This window comes from Cyprinodon variegatus, unplaced genomic scaffold (assembly GCF_000732505.1).
Source record: "Cyprinodon variegatus isolate N-32 unplaced genomic scaffold, C_variegatus-1.0 Scaffold91, whole genome shotgun sequence".
Lineage (NCBI taxonomy): Eukaryota > Metazoa > Chordata > Actinopteri > Cyprinodontiformes > Cyprinodontidae > Cyprinodon > Cyprinodon variegatus.
Window position 1 is genome coordinate 222,045 of NW_015150544.1, and position 20,013 is coordinate 242,057.

At 36.5% G+C, this 20,013-nt stretch overlaps 1 protein-coding gene across 13 annotated transcripts in view; it reads left to right on the forward strand.

Annotated features, from left to right (window-relative positions):
• ryr3 (ryanodine receptor 3) overlaps positions 1-20,013 on the forward strand; it is a 134,713-nt gene that overhangs the window by 9,530 nt on the left and 105,170 nt on the right. For all 13 annotated transcript variants that reach the window (XM_015373714.1, XM_015373717.1, XM_015373724.1 and 10 more), the window contains exon 2: positions 19,102-19,221. In XM_015373714.1, coding sequence (XP_015229200.1) covers positions 19,102-19,221 — 120 coding nt within the window. The remainder of the gene's footprint in view (positions 1-19,101; positions 19,222-20,013) is intronic.

Below are 20,013 nucleotides of genomic sequence, written 5' to 3' on the forward strand. Positions count from 1 at the left end.
TTACACAAATATCAAAGAATATACGAATAAACAAAGAATAATGATTTGGCGCCGATAGCTGGGCTGAACTGTATATATAGCAAAGGGAGCAGGTGAATAAGATGAATGAAGATTAGAGAGCAGGGAGGAAACAGCAGGCTGGAAGTGAGTAATCAGATCAGCTGGGATTGTGACAATGAGAAAAAGCAGAAAGAGCTGATGTTTGTGATTGAACTAACAAATACTGCAGGATAGAGGAAGAATGAAGCAGAATGATGAGATGGGGTCCCTATGTCCTCCAGCAGTCTAAGCCAAAAGGAGCATAACTGTAGAGATAGCTCAGGATAACCTGAGCCACTCTAACTATAAGCTTTATCAAAAAGGAAAGTTTTAAGCCTTGCCTTAAAAGTAGACACGGCGTCTGCCTCATGAGCTAAAAGCGTTTGTTGGTTGCATAGGAGAGGAGCCAGATAACTAAAATATCTGCCTCCAATTCTACATTTAGAAATTCTAGGAAACACTAATAATCCTGCAGATTGAGAGCNGTCTGTCTGTCTGTCTGTCTGTCTGTCTGTCTGTCTGTCTGTCTGTCTGTCTGTCTGTCTGTCTGTCTGTCTGTCTATCTATCTATCTATCTATCTATGGCATTGATTGTTTTAAAATGCTAAAATACTAATGTTGATTTTTATGGAAAGAGATATTTCCTGAAATACAGAACACAGTTTTTTCTGTGCTATACAAGAACCCTCAAATCAGTGTCCATTTCTCCCATTTGGTTCATTAGCTCAAACTGAAAGTCATTCATTCTTGTGAATATTTCCATTTCAGGAGCTCAGCTTGCAGACTATTGTGTCCCAGGGTGTTTGTCTGTGTGTGTGTGTGTGTATGCACTTTGTGAATCACAGTGTTGTTCTGTGATCAAGATGGACAGATCAGATAGGCCTCTGATGTAGCGGGGAATTAAGCCAACAGGTCTGCTTTGTAAAGCAGCTGTAATGAGCTATTGATTGTGCCACCAAATGAAGAAATTTCCTTCATAGTATTGGTGGCATACAGCAAGCAGGTCTGACTGATGGGAGGTTTTAGACAATAAGTATTTGATTGGAGCATTAAAAAATGTTTTCTTAAAAGGAACCTTTTAATTGTAAGCTGAGTCCTTGAGGATTCATGTATGGCTGTGCTAAGTATATGTGATATGTACGAGATCTTCTGATTCATCCCTTTCTAGAAAAAACTGCACAACTTAAAATACAGTATTGGATATAAGAAATGTTTAAAATATGTTAAATTCAGATTACATTAATGCCAAATGACAGCAATAAATCCTAATTTCTTAATGAACTGGTGGTCATTTAAACTGTGTATAAATGTTAACAGAAATTACATATTATTTCAAAAACACAAAGCCACCACCTTAGTTAAAGTATATCAGGACGTTAAAATGGCTTGGAACTAATAAATACAGATATAGTTAGCAATAAACTGCACATTTCACACTGGATTATAGACTTTATTTGCTTTTCTACTTTCACACATATGAAATCCATAAATCCAAGTGTTTTTTTTATTTAATCCACAACCCTTTAAAGCTATTATAGTTTCAGTTCTTCTGGAAAAGCTTCAACAAGGTTCATGCATTCTTGGGATTTTTTGACTACTCCTCCTGAAGCAGATTTGTGAGGTTAGACACAGATGTTGTACAACAAGATCCATTCATCTATCCCTCCACCCATCCATCTTCTCCCACATATTCCGTCAGGGTCGTGGTAGGCCCAGTGCCAATTTCCTGCAGTCTGTGGGCGAGAGGTGGGGTACACCCTGGACGGGCCTCCAGTCCAACAGTATTCAATTCAGTGACCACAAGCACAACTGAGCTGCGCCAAACTGACACCCCACCCACGGAAAAAAGCTCAGTAAACAAACTGAATCGTTACTGCTTTGTGATTACAAGTTTTCTGTAGATAAAATGATAATTTGTGCTACTTTTGTTACTCATAAAACAAAGGTAATTTTTTTAGGTCATCTAGAGGTCAACCATCCCCCATTAAGCTCTGAATTGAATATAAGTGGTCTACTCTTTTAATACCTTATTAGTTCAGATTTGCACAGTTGTCCTGCTTTTGTTTTTAAAATCTAACCATTTTCAATTTCTGCCAATGAATAATCGAAAGCACATTTGTTTTTCGAAAATCGGTTAATACTTTGAGCTTTTGTCAACGCCTGTTATGGATTTACATTTATAATAAATGTGACACAAATTAACATAGGTAAGGTACAACAAAAAAGCATCTACAAGGTTAAGGCAGTCGTTATAGGAGCAAAAAAATAATGTTCATGTTATGTACAAAAGAAGCTGATTTAATTATGTGTTTTAGCAGATGTATCAAAGTAATGGTTCATAAAGCAAATGTAGGAGGTCAGATAGATTAGAATGCATGAAAAACAAAGGAAATAAAAGAAACCCAAATCTTTCACAACTTTCTCAAAAGGCATGAAGTTCATTTAGGATTGCACTAGTTCTGCAACTGACATCCCTGTTACTACAGAAACGGTGTCAGTGCTTGTAGCGTTTTTATGGTGCATAAGAATCATTAAAAACATTGGTTGTGCATGTGAATCATTCCCCTCCTACATAAAGCAGCCCTGGTATCTGCTGCAATTATGTCCAATGTTCTTTCTCCCCGCTGTGCCTCTAATAAACCACTTAGACGAGCGTTTACTGCTTCAATCTGCTGCAGTTGAGGCTCATTTAAAGAAGGACATTTAGTCACTTTAGAATCTTATGTAAACCAAAAAAGCCTAAACTGAAATACTTGATTTTAAAGGATGCTTCTCTAATCTCTCCAGTGGTTTTAACGATTGTTAGAGATGAGTTGAACTGATTTGGGTGATTATGTGAAATTGTGTCATTTTATGTGACTTTCACATATTTGCAGTGTGACTAATCACGAGTTGCTTTCTTGGGAAATTACAAACATGTCTGTGAATTTTATCAGATATTGACAGTGGTGGCAATGCTCATAAAAGATTCAAGATTGCACCACAGCGGCAGTGACAAGAAGACTTTTTCACCCTTTTTATTGGGCTTATTGCTGCAGAGTCAACAGCGCTTTATGAGAAAATGCACTCAGCAGCATGCAGTTCAAGAGATTCATTGTTGTTGCATTTGCTGCAGAGATAATCAGCCATATAAACAGTATGCTTGCAAACATCTTTTTTTTCTCAGCATTTTCAGTCATCATCAACTTTCTTTGTAAACATATAGATTTTCTTACGTTATTCAAGGTTCTATAGTGCTTCTTTGGAAACTTTTACTGCTTTGTGTGTATCTTACCCGGCAGGTGAATGACTGCACAGAGTCCAGCTTTTAGGCTCTGTTTTTTTACTAACTCTTACTCCAGCCAGTTTTATTGAAGATCTCGCCCTACAAATAACACTTAAATGGCTTCCAATGGCATTCTCTTTAAAAGTCCATCAGTCTTCTTCCCTTATCCATCAGGGTCACTGTGGAGCTGGTGCTTTTCTCCAGCAGACTATGGATGAAAGGTGGGGTACCCCCTGCAAAGGTCGCCAGTCTGTTTCAGTCTCTTTAAAGTATTTCAAATAATAGCCAAGAAAGCAGATTTTTATCATGTAAAATTTGCATTGATTGGGCCTTATTTAACTTTTTAGTATTTACTTTTTTAGATTTTCTCTCAAGATTACTCCATCAATGCTGGTCAAACAAGATGTTTAGAATAGTATTTGAGTTTTAATGATTTCATTCCTTGAATCTTGGTTAATGGTAGATCCTTCTATCTTTCTGTCATCGCTATTCTCTCTTTAATTCAGTTTTGATTCATTATTTTCTTAGTCTCACACCATCTTTAAAGAAGTCAGAAGAAATATTTATTTTTTCATGCAAAAAAAAATTTATTCAGGAGCTTTAAAGATAGTTATAGTTCTTTGGAGACTATACTAAAAACAGCTAACATAAGCAGGTTTCTTTTTATGGAACTGCAAAAAGGTATAATATATACATAAAGAATACTTATACTGGTGCTACCATTCCTATAGAGGCTAAAAGGGGAAGCGTTTGGCTGAGGAATTAAGTTTTCTAAAAATTATTCCAGGTTTAAAGATCCAAAATTAACTAAAAGTGCAGGTGATGAAGTAAAAGGTTTTAGTTTCTCAAATTATTACTTCAGGGTAAAGAATAAGCAAAAATTTTGGTTTTCTATCTTTTAATTACATTTAAAGAGACTAAATTCTCTGGTCTAAAATCTGTCTCCTGACTGGCTCACATAAATGTCTAGATTTGCAAAAGCCTGCATTCACTCAGACTGGAAACCTCATAGGTGTGTTTGTCTAATTTCTTGCATGCTTTTTTTTTCTTAGAGGAATATATTTATTTCTAGATTCTGAATAAATTTAAAAGAAAACCTTTTATTATTGGCCAATTTTATTTAAAAAAATGATAAAAGATACAGATGATGCTTTCTTATACAGTATAATTATTAAAAAGAAATCCAACCAAGGTCTGGAAAAGAAGGATACAGATTCAACTGTGGTATTTTTTGACAGCATAATGCTATTTTTATATTCCAAACTAGACATACGTTGTGAAAAATCCAGATTAATGGCAGCTATAGAACACATCATTATTCTAGGCTAAAAACCCTCTTCTTTTACTACTTTGACCTAAACTTGTAGGATATTTTTTGGGGGTGTTTCCTGTTTACTTAAACAGTACATTTAAGTAGTAATAACATCAATAACAATAATACAAATAATGCTGGTTCTTTAAAGCACCTTTCAAAACACTGCAGTTTTCGTAAAGGTAAAAAAATTGTCTTTTAATCTACAATTAAAAACAGCACAGAAAACTGCAGCAGATATGCAGTCTAGAATAGATGAGTTTTTAGCCTTAATTTAGACAGAGGTCAAGTATCAGTATTATGGATATCTGGAGGGAGTGAATTCCAGAATTAAGGAGCAGAGTGGGAGAAACTTCTGCTCCCCATGGTGACGAGACGGGAAGAAGGCCCAACAAGGTGGAGGGAAGAGGAAGATCTAAGGATCCAGGAGGGGATATCAATCTGAAGGAGCTCTAGAAGTATGGGGGAACAAGACTAATGATACCTTGAATGTCACCAGAATTCTGTACCAGCCGGAGTTTATGGAGAGATTTCTGAGGAAGACCAAAAAGAAGAGTGTCACAGTAATTGGTACGGGAGGTGACGAGGCTATGGACCAGAACAGAAGCAAAGAACAGGGAAAGACAAAGATAAGGAATGTTGAATATGAATATTTCAAAGATGAAAATATGCAGAACTGATAATGTTATTTATGCGGGGGGTAAAAAAAAAGAGTGCAGTCAAGTATGTCACCTGATGAGAGAAAAAGACAGTGGAACTGTCAATTGAAAGACACAAACTGTCTGTCTTGGATAAAGCCAATTTAGTTCCTACCAGGAGGATCTATTTTTTGTTGCAGTTCAGCTTCGAGAAGTTGGAGGTTATCCAGACTTTGATTTCAGCAAGGCAGGAGTTCAGGAATGAGGGAGAGAGTCTTTGAGGTAGGCTTAGTGGTTAAATAGAGCTGGGGGTCATCCGCATAACAATGACAATTAATATTACATTTTCAAAGATGTTACCAAGGTTCAGGAGATACAGTAGGTGATAGAGAGAAGGGACAACAGGATAGAGCCCTGAGGCACACCAGTGGCAATATGGGATGGATCAGATCTAAAGGACTTCATTTGCAAGATTTGAGTGATTTGAATATTTATTCAGAGACCAAAACAGCTACCAGATGCAGTGTGTGACAAAAGTATCACTGAATAACACTACTTTAATTCACATAAAGAAGCCTTGCTTCTTAAATGAATTCAAACATGCTGCAGCAGAGCACAAAAAAAGCAAGAAAGGCAGCGATGTCAGCTAACTATCTGATTACCTGAAACTAGGCAGTCTAACCCAGCCCACTGTGTCGGTGACTTTTACATGAAATTGACTGCATAAATAGACTTGACTTGGCAAACCAGCAAGGATCAAGATTAGAGCTAACCCAGTGATTGCATCCCCCCACCTTTTTACAAACAATAATTGTAATTTTGTTTTGTCATTCGCTGATAAAATATTCATATACAAAAAAATTGTTGCATTTCTTCTGAAATATTGTGTGTGTAATATTGTGTGCTTGAGCTTGTACAATGGGTCAAACAGGAAAGGAGACCTAGAGCAAGCAAAAATAAGTATAAAAAATTCCAATTGGAGAGAACTAGTTTTGAGATTAGAACATGAAAAGTTCAAGGCTTCTAAAAGTATTGATAAACTCCTCTGTTGGATCTTCATAGCAGATTAGCCCCTAAAAAGCCGGCCCATTACTGATCAGGGAGGCAGAGGCTGCCTCTCTGTTTTCTGTTCTCTGCTGCAGCATGTTTGAATTCTGTAAAGAAATTAAGCTGCTTTATGTGAATCTACAGTAAATAGTGATGTAGGGATAAAGTTCACTTGTTCTCTTTCTTCAAGGTCTACTGTGGTGTTGTAACATTTTGCCCTGCTGTATTGCCTGTATAATCTTGCAGTCAGCAGGACATGGCAACCGCTGTCCCATGATAATTGTATTTCCTCAACATCAACTTTCTGGGGAAATTAGAATCATCTTAACTTCTGTGCTATTCTTCCGTATGTTATGTGCAGTTGAAATGTAATAGCAAATGGACAGAATTCAGAAAATGTAATACTTAAAACATTTAGAGAATTTGTGAACACTTATCTAGTTTAAAATAAGATCATAATATTAAAAGAAAAGCTAAAATAATTGATACAAAAGTACAGAAGGTTGAACTGAAAACATATTCTGTTTAGATCAAGCAGTCAAAAGCTATTGTAAAAAAAAATTTATAAATTTGATTTAAGGCAACTTAGGGCTTCAGTGCTTTTAAAGATTTCTGGGAGTTGTTCCTGCATAGTGGAGCATAAGAACCTAAATCTGCTTGTCCATGTTTGGTTGTGGATATGCACAGTAGATCAGAGCTAGAAGATCTGAGAGATCTTGCTGGTTGATACACCATACAAAGACTTTTTAAATAAAACTCTCATGACAACTTTTCTAAATGTTTTTGCAAATTTTACTCTTCAGTAATTATTTGTCGTAGTTTAACATTACACTAAGAGATTTTTTTCTGCCCTTCATGTCACTGAAACTCTAAGTCAATTTATAATTAGTCTTCTCACTACATGCTGTTTGCCTTTTTAAAGATATCAAGCTACAGTAATGCTACACATTTCATATACATCTGTCTTGTTCTCGTTCTTAGACACAGTGGTCGGGGATCACTTAGAGCTGATTATCATGGCTAAACATGCAGAGGAGAGATATTATTGATTAAACATAATGGATGTTGGGAGATGATTTTTTTTAATTCCTGCAAAGATATTCACTGCATTTTATAATTTTTTTGTTTTTGTTTTGCCACCTACACTCCCAATTACCATAGCTATCTAAGAAGTAAAGAGCACTGCTGTAAGGGGCTAAAAAGCTTTTACTACCTCCCTGCTGAGAAATTCAGCCGGTCTCATGGCATCCAGACTAAGGGAGTATCATGATCAACCCTGCAGGGCTTACTTATACGCTGTAGAAGCTTTCTCCTCAGATGACCTGCTATTCAGCAATATTCACCTCATTTTCATTGCACTCTGACTTGTTTGCCAACAGCTATACTTTGGAGAACAAAAAAAGCTTCAACAAAAATATTGCATGCCATGTAAAAGTGATCTGGTTTTCACCACAGGCAATTTATTTATACGGAGATCCCCATACCTGTCTAATCTTGAAGATAGATTGCCTTTGCCCATATGGTTAAGCTGTTCACAGCTGTATAGTCTGAGTGCATTGTGATTGGGTAATTATGCTGCCCACTGTGATTAGACTATCCAGGTCTGAAGCTGAATGTGTGCCAGATAAATCTCCTTATACACACCTACACACACCCAAACAGCTTTAGAAAAATCAAATATTCACAGGACTGTTGAGATGACTCATTTTAAATTATCCTCTGGTGATATGAGAGTATATTTTCATTAACCCTGTGAAATTCAAGATGAGTTTAGTTTAGGTAATTTAATTAGCTGGTTACAGCTCTCTTGCTATCATGGGCTTATATGTGAACTAAAAACCTGATCTATCGCTGCATATCATAGCACTGATCTCAAGTTAGAAATACATTTTACCTATTTCTTTATATAGTAAAGCCTAGTTGCAGTACAGGCTATAGCTGCATGAATTTTGTGCTAGCCTCTTATGCCATTCGGCAACAAGATATAAGGCTCTGTCCCTCTGGGAAGCCCTTAAAGGAAGGCCAACATTTTCCTGCATGTCAACTTTAATTTGCTGTGTAGTCTTGGTCTGGTGTTGTTTTTGATGTGTCTGCCTGTGTGAGCTCTCTTGTCTCCTTCTGTGTGTGTACTGGGGGCAGCATGTTCACCAGCTTGCCCAAAGATGAGAGCATTAGCAGGACGATTTAGTCATGAGAACAAAGCTTTCCTCGTGTAGTCCAAAGTTTTTTTGTTTAGTTTTTTTTGTTCCCTTTCTCTTCCTATCCTCACTGCTGTCACACTACAGTGTGTGAGTGTATTAGGTTTCAAGGCTGCGAATCACTCCAGGAGTAAACCAGTAGAGAGCTATGATCTCTGCCAGAATATTCTGGAACAAACATATCTTGCCTAACAGGACTAGTTCTAATACTGAACAGGAAACTATGAAATTATCTCCATATATGTTTATAGATACTTAATATTATCTAGTCGCTAACAAAACAGGCTTATTTGCAATAATTACTTTATTGAAATATGTTTACATCAAGATAGACAGAACTATCAAACACTCCTACATGTCTTTTTTTCAATATGACTTTTAAAGAATCTTAATTATTTCTTATCTAATCATAGATCAATTTTTTGCTTTGAACACTAGGTAAATATCTTTATTCCACTTGTTTTTGTTCATTAACCCATTGAATACTTTTTTCTTAATCCAGACTCTAACCCTTACCACCAAAACAGGTTGTAAAGGTTGTTTTAAAAAATATTTGACAAAACATAAATTAAAGTTAAGATTATCCAAATAAATATTTGACCCACTTTTTACAGCAATGGAAGCCGTCTCTTTTTGGGTTATATTTCTTTGTGAATTTCTTTGGCAAAAAGATTTTTTATTTTTTTATTTTTACAGCACAATTGGTAAAACTGCTTGGTATTTACCTCATTCTATCTTTATGTGTTACAGAGCTATATTTTCCTCAAAATAAGGTCCTCTTTCCGATTTTTTTTTTAATATTGATTGAGCATTGCCCTTAGAGGTGCTCAGAACTGCGATATAGTTCTGTAACCTGAACCCCTTTGCTTTACTCACATTTACAGTGTCCCTTACTGTAACCTGTCTGGGGTATTCTTTGATTATCATAATACTGATTATTTGCTAATATAAACCTCTGAGGCCTTTAGAAAAACCAAATATTTAGTTCAGTCGAATAGCTGACCGTAAACCTTAAATGCACTAAGAATTATGCAACTAAATGCAGCAAGCTGCACTATTTAGAAGAATTAAGATAAAATAACTAAATTTAAATATAAGCTAAATATTTTAGAATCTTATTTGTGCAAATCTTATTGGGCCGCTATTTAACATTAAAATCTCAGACATGGAAACCAAAAAATACAACCACAATTAATTGAAGACAAATCAGGGAAAAGAGAGCTGAAACAGCATTGAACACAGGTGCAGTAAATGAGAAAAACAGGTGCCGATAATAAAATGGTGAGTTTGGCTTGGGAATAAATGACCTACTGTAATATAGAAGTAACAGGGAAACAAAGACACCAACAGAATCTAAACCAAAATACTGAAAGACAAACTGGGAAAGAAAATACAAAAACTAAAAACAGTAAGAATTACAAAGGAGGAATAAATAAAAAGCATCAAGCAGAAATAAGCAAATAGAACTAATCTGTAACCGAAAATTACAGAATAAAGTAAAAAATAAAGAACAAAATCAAAACTATAAGCGAACCTGAATATTATGACAGAAAATGCTTTAAAAGGAACCAAAGGTGATGTAAATGTATTTGGATACTAAAATTGTTTTTGTGAGTCCATGGTCCCCTAAATCCAAAATTACAGACTCAGCAGTTTTTTTTAACAGTCTGTATTCATAAAAAAGCAAGTCCTATTTTCTCCTGCTTTACTATATAAGATGACTTGCATTTGGACAAACAAACTCTTTCTGCAAATAGGTTTGTGTCTAATTGTGTTTGCTTTAAGAAAGTTAAGGAAGGCAGGCGTGTTTAAAAAGGGGAATGCTCGGTGCCACATGGGGACAAAGACAAGTACGGTGGTTTTCTGTTTTACCTTGGTTGGAAATCCAATTTGTTCCATCTCTCTACCTGTTCCTTCCCATCTCTTTCTTCCTCCTTTTACTTCGTCACCCGCTCTTTACCCTTCACTATCCTCCCAAAGGAGCACTTGGATCAGCTTGATGGTGATTCACCAGATTCTTTGGCACAACATCAAGCTTAAGAGGACATAGCAAATCTGACCTCAAAGAATGTGTCTGAAAGCTGTTGATGTTGCAGCTATAGCTGCGGTTAGGAGCCTGGATTTTATCACCTCAGGTCTTTACTTTGATGGGATATACTTAGCATAGCAATTTCCTCTTAATGGGGAATATAATCGACTTTTCTGTATGAGCGTCTTTTAGGTATGTACCTACAATACTGCGTATGAACAGACTTTTTTTAGGGTGTCTTTTAAAAGCTTAGTTTTGCTCTTTTGGGGAGACTGACCTAATAAAGTGAATGCATATTTGATTGCTATTTAGAAGCCATTTATTTAAAAAAAAAAACAATTGCAGTTATAAAAAAATTATCTGTTGTTCTTATCCTCTGTCTTCTGTGATTTAACATAAAGTGATTTTATATGAAATAGGTAAAGATGAAGGTGATTTACAGCACTGGTGTAACATTGTGTAGGCGCAAGATACAGTAATTATCATAAGAGAAGGCAGAGCTCAACAGAAAATGTTAATTTATCGTATTACCATAGAGGTATGAAAACAAGACGAATGTTTATGCTAAATATTGTGTGCAGTTTCATAATGTTAATCAATATAATCAAGAATACTAAATACTAAAAACTGTCATGATGGGTACTATTTCTAGCCCAAATGCAGAACACCAGGAGACAGAGGAAAAAGTTCACAATTTATTTGAGAAACCACAGGCAGGGAACAGATGCAGGAAACAGATCTGGGGCTGGTCACACGGGGTTTACAGTTCAGTCGTTCAGGCTGAGCATCAGGAGCTGGGAACCAGTTGGGTCCAGAGACTGAGAGTTCAGCAGAGAGCTTAGCAGCGGCACAGCTTGGCTTTAGACTTGTAAGGTTCAGACCTTGAGTAGATCTCCAAGTTCTTTCCTGAGAACTGGCAGACAGATGCAGACGGTAAATCTTCAGGTTTGACTTATCAGAGCAGGCAGGCTGGTTTCCAAACATGAGCTCCACCAGAGTTCCAGGTTTCAGTCAGGATCTTCCTAGAAGAACAGAGAGGACAAAACTGATCAGGATCTGGTTCAAGGTTTCAGGGGAGTCAGAGAGTCAGGCAGACTGGTTGGCTCAGGTTGGCTACCGTGACTTATTCAACACTCTGGCACTGAAGAGAAGCCAAGCCGCTGCTTATATAGCTGGTCTCCTGATGAGATGAATCAGCCTCAGGTGTGCAGGTGGCTTCAGCTCAGAAGACCCAGGGCGCCCTCTGCTGGAGAAAGGTGGCAGATCTCCAGATCCCAACAAAAACTAAATGTGTTTTCCTACAAAGCCAGGAACATTACTACTTTCAATGAAGTAATATAAATACAACTACTTCTACTCCTATTCGTGCTACTACTGCAGTTACTACTGTTTCTTATACAAATAATAATAATAATAACAATATTTTGTTGTTTTTAACTATTCTTTATTTAGTAATCTAATTTGGTTCCCTGGAATAACAGTTTTAACGCTCAGAACACAGGACCCAGTAAGCAAGGCAGACAGACAAATTTCTCAAAAAGGTGTTTATTAGAGAACGCCGGATCTGCAGCAGCTGTCAGGACGTTTAAGACAGGAAACACTGGTCCTAAAGTTCAGTCTGTGCCCAGAGGAAGAGATGGATTCCAACACAATGGCTGCGAACACTACTCAGCAACTGCTGCCGAGAGAGTTCCTGATGCTGAAGCCTTGAAGACTAACCTAGTAAACTAGCCCCGTACCTCAGCGTCTGCGAGTGGTCTAGCCTCGATCAATGCCCCAGACCCTAGAACTGCCAGGCCAATCGCAGTGCAGAGATGTGTTTTGAATTTCTGGATGCAAAGTGGCAGGATTTTGAGGGCAGGACATCAAAGCCGTTTTACCGACAGGCTGTTTGTTTACACTCCCCTATAAGCTTTGTGTTGGGCTTCCAACATCACAGTCAGTTGCGCTCATTGGTCAGAGCGTTGGCCAATAGGCACAGACAGCGGTTTGAAAGACGGGTTGTTCTCATCAACAATCTTCCGATGTCTCATTTATCGGGCCCAGACTAAATTACACATTTAATGTCACATTTAGTCTGATTTATTAGGCTACTTGAAGACAGCAGAATTGGAAGGAGATCAGATTCAAGCAGATGAAGAAAGGCAGGACAATCTAGAGGGTGAAGCCAGAGCTGTGGTCAAAGAGGTTCACAGGAGTCTGAGCCAGAAGATCAGTGATCCGAAGAGGTACCGAAGGGAAATCCAGGTCGGTGTGAGGAAACAGATCAAGGTTCGGTCAACTGGCAGAATCGTGCAGGAGTCCGAAGATTGCTCAGTCAAACAGATCAGACAGGAACAGGCAGGCTCATAGGTCCAGAGGCAGAATGGGTCAGAAACGGGCAATCAGAAACACTCAGGTACGCTAGAGAACTCTTAACTGCTGTGGGAGTATAACCAGCCCTTCAGACTTAGATAAACTTTATTGTCATTTTTATATACAGAGTGCATACAAAACAAAATTTTGTTTTGTACAGTCCTTATGACACTTCCATTTTTTAAAGTGCAACAGTGATTAAAATGTAAACAAAAACATTGTGCAAAAATAGGCACTTTAATGGTCAGTTTGATGCAAAGTCTGTGACATTTGTGACAGCATTCAGCAGTCTGATGGTCGTGGGGAATAAGGCTTTTTTGGAATCTGTTGGCCCTTCACTGAATGCTGTGTGGCCTCTTCCCAGAGGGCAGCAGGGAGAACAGTCCATAGTGGGGATGTGAGGGGTCATTGATAAAATTATGGGTTTGGGACAAGGAGCCCTGGGATGAAATGTCTTTTATTGAGGGAAGAGGAACTCCGATGATCTTCTTTGTGGTTCTCATTATTCTCCTCACCTTCTTCCACTCTGCAGCACTGCAGCCCCCCACACCATACTATGAGGCAGCTTTTCAGAAGGCTTTCTATGGCTAAGGTTGTGTGGATGGGTGGGGACAGGTGGGCTCTTCTCATCCTCAGCAGGAAGTACATTTGACCAGTGAGGCAGTGTTAAAAAACAAACCACTGGACTTTATTTCCAAGTTTGAAGACATTTAGCTTCCCATCCAGGAAGCATTTTCAATTCAAAATTTCATTTTTTTTTTAAATTGAAAATGCTTTCCAAAACATTTTCAGAAAAGTAGTAAAAATAAGTAGCACTTATTTATTTATTTTACGAGGGTTCTGGTCAAATGATACCAAAATTTCCCTCCATTACGTTAAATGAAAAAGGTAACTTCCCAGACCCCAGGGACCTGCTAGAAGCTTGACATTGGGTCATGTTTTACCCAAATTTTTACATTAAACATGCAGCCAGAGCTAAAATATGTAGAAAAAGGGGCAATTATGTAGTAAAAACTCAATGTGAATCTTTGATGAAAGCTAAAAACTATTTTACACATTTTCTACATTCAGTTTGACTGAACTTTCACAGTTAATATAAAGTTAGTTCTATATTGAGATTTAAGGACAAAGAACGACATCAAACATTTACAAAAATAGAATTAAATGCTTCTTGAATGTAGCCTTCTCTTTATTTATGAAAAGTTAATTTAATTCTTATTCTTTATGTGGATCTCATACTTGTGTTCATCCGGGACCCAGCCGCAGGGGCAGTAGCCCCAGCCGAGACTTACCTCTCCTCAGACACCTCCTCAAGCTCCTCTTAGAGAAACCTGACGTGCTTCCAGACCAGCTGAGAGACATAGTCCCTACAGCGTGGGTTCTGGGTTCATTCGTAGGCCTCCTACTGGGACATACCTGGAAGACCAAGGGAGGCGTCCAAGGGTATCTGAAACAAAGTATGCAAGCCACCTCAGTTGATTCCTCTCAGTGGTATGACCAAGCTCCTTACCCTATCTCTAAGGGAGGGCCTTACAGTATTTAGTTTTGGGGAAAAAAAGTATTAGGAAAATGGGTAAAAGGGTATTATAATTTTCTAAAAGGTTTCTTTATTGAGACAATTTCTCTCTTTTCTGCACTTTACATCACTATGTTGAGGCTTGACCTTTATAGTTTTCTTAAGACACAAAGCAGAGATATTTAGGCTGAATATTTGTTAAATATTTTCACTGATATACACTGACCTATTCCAAAATAATGAGAGGATTGTCATTTATACAAGCCAATGTCCCTGTATATGAATGATTGATGGGGGTGAGGCCTCTGATTCCCAGCTGTATGTAAGTCAAACACAACAGGGAATTAGTGTGAAAGGCTTAAATGTAGGCAGAATGAGACAGAAGCAAAGGCATTTGAGTTGCCTTTTCTGATTAGAGAGATGATTCTGTTGTCTGTGAGCTGCTTGGTGCTCAGACAGGCAGCCATGCAATGCCTAGATCAATACAGCCCTATTGTTGGCTGAATCTACCCTGTGCTTTCTCTCTCAACAATGAGACTAATGGTATGTTCAACCCGAGCCAAGTGTTGGGTTGCTATAAAGGGCTATTAATTTCAATCTACATCTGAGTTGAATAACATTTTTATATTGATTTGTGCCAGTTAGCATAATCCCAAGCCTTTCCCATAACAGCCATGAACGACACTATCAATTTGTGTGGTCAGTGTTCACTCATGCATATCCCCCTCGCAGCATATACAGAAAAATGTTTAGTATAATGAAAAACTGCAACTATAAACTTAATCTATCACAGTCTTAATCAATAGTTCTATAGAAAGTCTTCCAAAGATTTTTTTGTTTTTTTGTTTTTGTACAAGATGAGGAGAGCATATTTATGGCAAGTGGTAGACTTATGAGATCAGAGCAGTGCATGTACATTCTGTAAGTTGCAAACTGCTTACAGAAGGGGTGAGCTAAATGCAGAAAATGAAATTTATTATAATGTACAATTGCAATGACAAAAAAGACCAAGTACAGGAAAAAAGTTTTAGATGAAAACCTTACATTTAAAACAGGGCTGGGTAAATAATTACATTTGCACTATAAGTTAGGAAACATTTGTAACATTTGTTACAATAATTTTTACAATCATATATTCTTATTAAACTCGGAGGTTAGCTGTGTTTATATGTACTGTTACTCAAAGGATTGATGGTAATAATGCTTCCTTTCCCTAACTTCTTTCTTAATGCCAGCACTATTCGGACAGCACTTATCATGCGACCACTGATATTTAAGCTTAAAGTAAGATTGCCACAAAGATGGGGAAAGAGAATTGCTGCTTGCAGATAGATCTATGTATGGTAGCTAGAAGCAAATCTAAGTAAATTAAGACCATAGATGGTTTTAAAAGCCAATAACAGATTCTTAAACCTAACTCTAACATTAACATGTAGCAAAAGCAAATTAAATTAAATTAAAGTATGAAAGCTATGTTTCTGGTTTGCCAGCAGTTGAGCAGCTAAAATTTGTGGCAGATGCAGAGGTTCCAGCATTTCTAATGTGATGTATACATTTCTAAAAGTATCAACAATGACATCAATATTTCAAAGACTTCTCAGTTGTATTCGTTTTTTTTTTTTGTTTTTTTTTGTTTTTGTTTTTTTTAATATCTAATGATTAAACCTCCATAGGATCTAGCAGTTGTATCTTTTGGATTTTGCATAGTTTTTGCCTCGTTAATTATTTATTATTTTTTGAAAAGGAGCTTTCAGATCAGATGTACATTTTTTGTATCGCATTTTTAGACTAATAAATAATTTTTAATGTTATATTTTAATATTTTTACAATTGATTCTTGATTTCTTTTGTGATCTTGTGAATTTGTACATTTTAACTGAAGAGTTGGTCATTGAATTATTATTAATTATTTTGAATACAAAGGATTATTATTTTATATAAGAATGCAGTAAAGGCAGCTGGATCGGTTAATGGCAGACAGCATCAATAACATTAATGTGATGTGATAGAGCATAATTTATCACTAATTTAAGAGATTCTGCCAAAAATATATAGAACAAAGAGGTAGAACTCAAGACTTATTGATATAACTATTTTAATTAATCATTTCCAGTTATTTACTTTACTTTAAACTTTTACCAATTGAAAGATCCCTTTTTCTTCTAAAGATTCTAATACAATAGATGCACAGAGATTTGAAGGTAAATATATCTAGTCCTAAGTTACATACATAACCTCACCTGAGGCCTACATGTGCACAATGCAGTACATAGTTCACATGGTTGTTATGAATCTGAGGCTAACCACAGTGATTTTTTTAAATGTGCTTCTGCAGGCATGAACTTCTTAGGCTCTCCATTGCTACTCTTTCCTATGTGTATATGTACTGCAAACACATCATGTCATGCTGCAATGGTTCCCTGTAAAGGGGTGCTCCATTTCCTCTGCTGTTACTACCACTACTTTAGCTGCACACTGCTCTAAGCACAATTCCCTTGCATTAAAATAATGGTGCTGGCAATTGTGCAGAAGAACCCCCCCCCACTTACACACACACAAACACAAACCTGCACCCGCCCCCATGTCCCACAGCAGCCGATATCAGCAAATTTCTGCTTGCTTTGCTGTACTAAAGCGTAACTATATTCAATTCAGCATTTAAAAGGCCAGTGGTTAAAACGTAAGTCTTTTAGAAAAAAGTGGCGTCAGATGCTTGTTTTCAGATCTAAGAAAGCTAACTCAAAGTTTTAGTAAATTGTTATAAATGTATCATTTTATTGTTCCATATATTTGACTGACCGATAACAAATAATGTTGGAGAATCACACAGTGCAAGTGAGAGTGCTTCTAAAACTCATGAAAGTCGTTCATGAGTTATTCGACAGTTTTCAGTGTAATTATAACAAAACAGTCAACTTTTACTTAAATAAACAAATGAATGACATAAACTCAAATATAAAAAAACTGCTCTACGAGTGCTGACTTTATTACTATTGATGTCATTTTAAAAATTCTGCACTTGAATCATATGCTTTTTTTTAGCCATCAGGTAGCTTTTGGCACAATTCTTATAAATCAAATTTTAAATCTGAATCCAAATCTTTGAACTATTAAGACTTGATAATGATTTACTTTATGTTTAGATTTCAATAATTAAGCTGCTGTCAGCTACTAGAGGAAAAGCTAATTAACAGGCTTTGATATTTAGTAGGACATGGTCAATAAAAGCATGTACTATATCCCTCAGGACGTCAATATAGCAAATTATACTTGTATGGTAAAAATAGTCTTTTATGAAGAACTAAGCCTCCTGATATAAGCATACTACTTTTTAAATAAAAGCTCTCTTTTCACTCATAAAAAAATATTTAATGATTTTTGAAGATGTGATTTAAACCACTCTGAGCCAGTCTTTAAGGTTTTTTTTTATTCCTCTGTTAATTTTACCAAACCTGCTCTAACTACAGATTGATTTGTGTAATGGAAAAGTAATTATAAGAGGCATAGAATAGATATATTCTGTAAGTATTTGCTTGTGTTTTAGTTATAGTATTAACTAAGTAAACATAGTTGTAAGAAATCGAAAATCTTCTAATTTAAACAATAGGACACTTATGAGCATGACAAAATAAAAACAATTGAACTCTTTCTGCTATCTGTAAATGTCTAATTCACGTTTTTCATCTTTTACTCTTTTTTTTTTTTGTAAATTAGGGGGCTAATAATACTGTTAATGTTCATTCACTGAATTGATTTTCCTCCTAGATAAACCCGTTATCACGGTCACTCCATCTGCCAGAACCTTTAATTTCGTTTGTGCTATATTGTCTCCCTAAAGGTGTTAGTTCAATGCTTCACTTGTTTCACCAGAAAGCTTTCTTGTTGGGACCTTGTTTCCAACCATGTTCTTCTAAGCTGAAGATTTTATTTAGGAAATGAAATCAGCTTTACAAATCAATTACATCTTGTAATACTTTTTTGTTCCTGTATGTGATTTGATAGGTTTTAATCTGCCAATAATTATGATAATTTGCTTAATATATGGGGTCTTGTTCTGGTGTGTAAAATATTTATGCTATCTATGGAGTTCATGGAATTCATTAATTGGGTTCTAATTGATCATTTATTTCTAGGATTTGTTTATGTGGATCATTTCATATTGGCTCCCTTTTGGATTCTAACCTGAATTATCACGCTGCCTCTATACCATACAAGCAGAATGGTTTGGTGTAGAAATCCTGATAAAGGAAAAGGCTGTGCAAAAAACTAGGAGTTAATGTTTGCAACCTTTGACTTAATTTGAAGTAAATTAATTGCAACATTTTTCTTCATAAAAATATGAACAACTTAGTGTGGTTATTACATTCTGTGGAAACATGTTTTTGTAATTATCTAATTTGTTTTCTTTTCTCTGGAATAAATGCAATATAGTTTAGGTTCTAGTGAACCATTATTCGTTTAGAGTATTTTTAGAGGTCTCTTTTGGCTTCAGTCCCTTGCTGTTTTCTTTTTTTCCACTCTGTTGGGAAAAACCTCTTTACTCACACATGAACAGTGTATAAGAATCTCCCCTGATTAATGAGCTGGAATTGGCATGTATTTTGGTGAATGCGGTTTCTCTCAGAGCGTGACACTTGCATGCTCCCAAACAAACATATTGATTCCACAGAGGTACAGAATGAAACCTGTGTTGTCTTGACAGGATGATGAAGTGGTTCTCCAGTGCGTGGCCTGCATCCAGAAGGAGAATCGTAAGTTTTGCCTGGCTGCTGAAGGGCTGGGCAATCGCCTATGTTACCTGGAGCCCACATCGGAGGCAAAGGTAGGCAGACTCCAGTGTTTTTGCCATTTGAAAGTAAAAGAAAAAAAATAAATCTGTAGAACCCAGATGCAAGTTTCTAAAGCGAGACAGCTCTGCTCAAGATCATGCACTTAATTTGATTAAATCTGTTTTCATTGCACTTACATAATAAACCCTATGGTTATATACACATTCCCTTATAGACTCAAGAATTGCCACATATAACAGGCTGCAGAGATGTGGATCATATGAAAGGATCCATTCATTTAGATATGTGAATTTAATGCTTCCTCATAGAAAAAAAAGAACAAAAAAACTCAAAACAAAACAACAGAAAAACAGAAAGCAGCAGCTTGAATCAACCACAGTCTCACTGATGAGCTTCTCCTGAAAAGGTTCAGCAATAGCATTACATCACTGGGGCTGCTATAAGATGATAAAATACACCACTGGATGTGTTTGCAGAATTGTTCCAAACCAGCACTGCCAGTAATTCCCTATTGTTTTATTGTGGTTGAAATTGCATTTGCACATCTTAATTAGTCAAATCCAATTGTTTTGTCATGTTTTATTAGTACAGAATCCATATAATGGAGCACACCCACAGTCAAGGCTTCCTCATTTTAGTTAGAAATATTTCAATAACCATCCTTGCTCTTGCCTTTTAAATCATCACAACCCTACTACGGTACTTCTCATCTGCTGTTAATGCTGCACTGTATTGCTGTAGAGAACACAGTCCCTCATTGTCAAATTGCAATTTAATTGTTTAACAGTATGAGATCAGAATAAAAAAAAAAGTTTGAGATTGTC